Source organism: Raphanus sativus, chromosome 6 (genome assembly GCF_000801105.2).
Source record: "Raphanus sativus cultivar WK10039 chromosome 6, ASM80110v3, whole genome shotgun sequence".
NCBI classification, from domain to species: Eukaryota; Viridiplantae; Streptophyta; class Magnoliopsida; order Brassicales; family Brassicaceae; genus Raphanus; species Raphanus sativus.
In genome coordinates, this window is record NC_079516.1 from 38,840,901 (window position 1) to 38,845,680 (window position 4,780).

At 30.8% G+C, this 4,780-nt stretch overlaps 1 protein-coding gene across 1 annotated transcript; it reads right to left on the reverse strand.

Annotated features, from left to right (window-relative positions):
• Positions 1-599: 599 nt before the first annotated feature.
• Positions 600-2,847, reverse strand: LOC108810768 (putative defensin-like protein 252). Its single transcript, XM_018582856.2, has 2 exons — positions 2,781-2,847; positions 600-784 (listed from the first exon to the last, which is right to left on the reverse strand). Exons 1-2 carry the CDS (start codon positions 2,845-2,847, stop codon positions 600-602), a joined length of 252 nt encoding a protein of 83 aa, XP_018438358.1.
• Between the last annotated feature and the right edge of the window lie 1,933 nt (positions 2,848-4,780).

Consider the following 4,780-nt stretch of genomic DNA (forward strand, 5'->3'; position numbering starts at 1 on the left):
GGAACCATCGATAAGTTTTACATCTTATAATCTACAAGAAGTTGTGTTGTATGGGGCTTCAAACCCCCATATCTAAATGTAGAAGTCTTTAAGTATTAACCACTTGGCTATGTTGTTTCCAAGAGTCTTATCCCGCTTTGGATTGTTCAGATTGGCTTTATGATTGGATTTAGAGAAAATATTAAGTAGCTTCAAATATTTCTCCTTTATTAGGAATTTCATGCTGTTTTATTTTTAAAATTCGATTTGTTATGGAATATCTGTTTTGAGATATTCTCAAATGAATAATAAAAACTTCAACAGAACTGAAAGACAATATAAATTAACACTAGATAAAATTTAAATATATTTTTTGCGACAAGAAAATATATTTTCAATAATTAACTCATAACGTTTATTATTTTCTATAATAAAACAATTAAATTTAGAAAAATATAGACTAACAACATATTAGCATAAAAACTCTCCTCTCTCATCTCCTTTCTATTGGTAAGTGAATTTTATTGGTAAGACTGGTAGTGTATTGCCGACAAAGAGGTTTCTTATATCAATAGCAGCCGAGTGTTCCAAAAAAAAATCAATAGCAGCCGACCAGCCGTTTAGTTTGGACGACAAGGAGGCTTAATGTAACAATCGCAGTCATGATGGTCTTTCTTTAGATAAATAATATCTTTACAATCGCAACGCTGAAACTTGTGAGGTGACTTTATTTCGTTATGACACTTTCCCGGGCCACATTTTCCAGGATACCTACCATGCCATCTACACATGTCTAGGCCATTCGCTTTTACAATTTTCCGGCAACCAACATAAAGAAACACACTAAAATTTAATAATAATAATAATAATAATAATAATAATTTTGCTAAACAATGATTCAGTGCCGTGCGAGGCTATTTGGGGGCCTGCGGCCAAATAAGTTTTATTTTATACATTTATAACTTTATTACTCATTATGTTTTGTGATTATATTTCAAATCTATGTTTTTAATAAATAAAAGAGTACAAACACAACACATAGATAAAAATAGTGTTGTTATGCTGTTCAATATATAGCTTATTAGAAATACTAAGACAAATATGTTGAATTAATATTATTTTTGAAGTTATATGTTAAAATTCATTTGTATTTTATTTATTCAAATCTTGGAGTATGTTTTCTATGGTCTTAGAAACATAAAATAATATCTAGATTATTTTAAGAATACTTAGATCATAAGGTTAATGTAACCGTTCTATAAAAGCTAAATTTAAAATACTAAAAAAAACACAAACTTATTTATTAACTATATATGATTAATGGGAGTACTATGCCAAGACTATTAGAGGTTTTAGACAGATTTTCATATTAGAAATCATTTTTACACATAATCATAGATAAATTCTAAAATATTAAAAAATAATTGTTATATAATAATTTGCCTATAAACTGAAGCTAGAATTGAATTACAAAAAAAAGTTGAAATCAACAGGAAAATTGATCGAACCTGTGAATACTACTTTAAACCTATTTTAGCCACTAGACTAACAAAAAATTTAAGATTAGGGGCCCTAAAATGTAGTTAATAGGGGCTTGGGGCAAATGCCTCTTTCAATACCATGTAGGCACGGCTCTGCAATAATTGACACGATATATTTATTACATTTTGTTCTTTTTTTTTTGCCATCTTAAAGTATTATTAATAAAGCCTAAAAAGGCTAAAGGAAAAACCAACATACACACTGGCCCAAAAAAACCGAGCCCACACAAAAAAAGACAACCTAGCCTATTAGGCCACCTAAACTTCCAAGCCCAAGATGAAAGGATTGTGACTCAACCACCACCGCCCCACGTGTCGAACCCTAAGCATCCAGAACAACGCGTGTCGATGGTTGCAGCATCTCCATCTCAGCCGAAAAAGTCGCCGCCGGGACCACCGGTCGTCTCTCCATCAGAATCAAAGTCATCGTCTTTGTCCTCAATTGGAAGTCGCCACTGAAACCAAACACTAAACTTCCCACCGGAAAACACCGGGAAACTCATAACGAACACCGAACGCCACTTCCGACAACAGTATCAGAAGTAAAGGAATTCAGGTTCAACACTTACGCCACAGCCTCAGAGAGCATCTAATTCGCGATCTCATCCGATCTTGGCCACCAATCACACACAATCGACCCATCATGCAGTGCGAGCAAACCCAAAGAGACGAAAGCCGGCAACCACCACCGACGAAGGAAACGGCGCGGCCCCAGAGGCCATAAGCCAACCATCCATCTATCATGAGATGCGATGCTGGAGATGAAAACGGTGATGAGAGAGATAAGAGGTTCTCCTCATCCCGGAGCCGAGGAAAGCAGAGGAAAAAGGGTTCCGGAGAACCCTTACCTTCCGATTTACACATGCACCGAAGAGAAAAGTGAAAAAGACAAAGGAGAGCCGGCCGACGGTGGCTAAGGGAGCCAAACCCGTCGGCCGGAAATACAAGCAGCGGCGGTTTTGTAGAGATGGAAGAGAGCAATTTTTTCTTTACATTTTGCTCTCTTTTATATTTATCGCCAGTTTTGTTTGTAGGAATAATCAGTATTTCAACAATCATGATCAGATTTGGACCAAGACCAATAAAACATTGATTTTGGTCCCCAAATCTTTTAACATTTTATATATGTATAGGTCCTTAAATTATAAAAAGAAAGTTTTATAATGGTTTTTAAAAACTGTTAATGGTCCCAAATTTTGGGATCCAGTTCTGTTCTCAACTTGCGGATACCAAATCAAAGGAAAAATATACAGTATTTACCTTTTACAATGTTCGAAACTTGGAACATGAGAACGCATAAAACAACAAACAAAATAGCACACTTCATGATTTCAGAAATGGATAAAAGGTTGTTTCTATACAATGCAAAACCTTTTTGTTATCCTTTATCAATCTCGTGAAATTATGTGATGTTTCCTTGTCCTCCACACATATTATAAATATATAGTCAACACAGACTAAAAATAGATCTTAATTTTAGCTTAAGAAATAAAATACAAACAGATTAAAAACATGTTGTATGGCTAGGCTAACTCAACAAAGTCAATGAAATCAGTAGGTTATTCTTAGAAAGAAAAAATACCTTTTCATTTTTTGTTAGGGATTAATAGAAAAATGGCTGAAAAGTAAAGATGTGGGGGAAGTAAATGAGAAGTTCACGTGAGTTCGATTATGACTCAGAAATATCATACCAAACTGAAAAAACAAAACCAATATCGGACTAAATTTCATAATAACCAACCATATTCTATATCTTTAGAACCGAAAAACTGAAAACCAAATGGTTATCAGAATTTTCGAAATATAAATTATATACCTACAAAAATTAATTACATCTAATTTTCTAAGTACATTTACTTTGCTACCGAACCAAACCAAAACCGGAAAACCAGACAAATGATTAACTCTTTTAGTGGGAGAATATATGTGGTTTATAGACGAATTAAAGTATAAGTAATTTTTTAAAAAATTTGGACCTACGGTCGAACCAATAAACCTTGTGAACTCAGTAAAAACCCAGAAAAACTGATATTATTTTGATTAAACTTTTCATGTACTTTATAATAGTATACAAACTATTTGATTTGTCATATAAAATATGTGCATTGTATTTATGTTATGTATTTTAATTTATGAGTTTGTAATGATCAATAATATTACAATTTCAATATAGATAATATATTTCTTTGTTTAAAAAATACAATGTATTTAGGTTTATTAATAAAACTAAACATACGATTGTTGGAATGAGTTTTTAATGGATCATAGATGCAAAGAATTAAATTAATGGATATATATAGTTTAAAGACCAAAAATCAAGAGATAAAATTATCTTTGAAATATATAATTAATTTTATTTTATAAATTCAGAGATAATTTTGGAAAATTTGAAATTTTCATTAAAACAAAAAAGTAATATTTATGTACTAATAATATAAATTTGTAAAAATAATATTATTTAGAATAGTACTGAAATTGTAATGGGTGTTTATGTTTTTAACTGTTGTGAAATTATATGGCAAAATAATAAGTATTTTAAAAATTAAGGTTGAGATATGTGATGTTGATTTTTATTTACTTTATGTAGTATACTATGTGGATCAAAATTCGAAATAACAAATGAATCGTTTCTGTAATTGACATACAAATCGTATATATAATATATTCCTAACAAAGTACAATATATTCTAACAATCAACTTTCTTTAAAATAATTTCAAAATTAGTAAAAGTGTTAATCAAGTAAGTGAATATGATTAGCATGTCAATATCAGCATTAAACTTTTGAATTATAACAACCACATTTTTAGTAACGTCTCCAGCGTTAACATATGTTAAAGAGAAAAAATCGGTTTTTATTTTAATAAAAGTATTGAAATAGACTTACAATACATATTAGTTTCATGTAGTGATGGATTGATGTTGAATGGTTGGTGCACCAAGGAACACAATCGTTATTGTAGTGGGATTTAATTATCACGTTTTGGTTTTGGGATTTTATCATTCATATTGTGGTACTGAAATTAATAAGTGACGTGTAGGTAAGAAGTGTTTTAATAAATTAGAACTATAAATGAGATCATTTAAACTAGTAGACTATTAAATAGTTAGAGAAATAAAAAGTAAGACCAAAAAATTAATTAATTAATAAAAGGGTCCAAACAACTTTTTAAAGTAGATTTATTAAAACTCCTTCCTTTTTAATAGTATTGATTTGGAAACTCTCATACTATGACTATGTACAGTACACTAGTTTGATGA

Coding starts and splice junctions, on each gene's coding strand:
- LOC108810768 (XM_018582856.2), bottom strand. CDS start 2,847: ATGAAGTGTGCTATTTTGTTTGTTGTTTTATGCGTTCTCATGTTCCAA. Junction 785..2,780: donor AGTTTCGAACATTGTAAAAG/GTAAATACTGTA, acceptor AAATTGTAAAAG/CGAATGGCCTAGACATGTGT.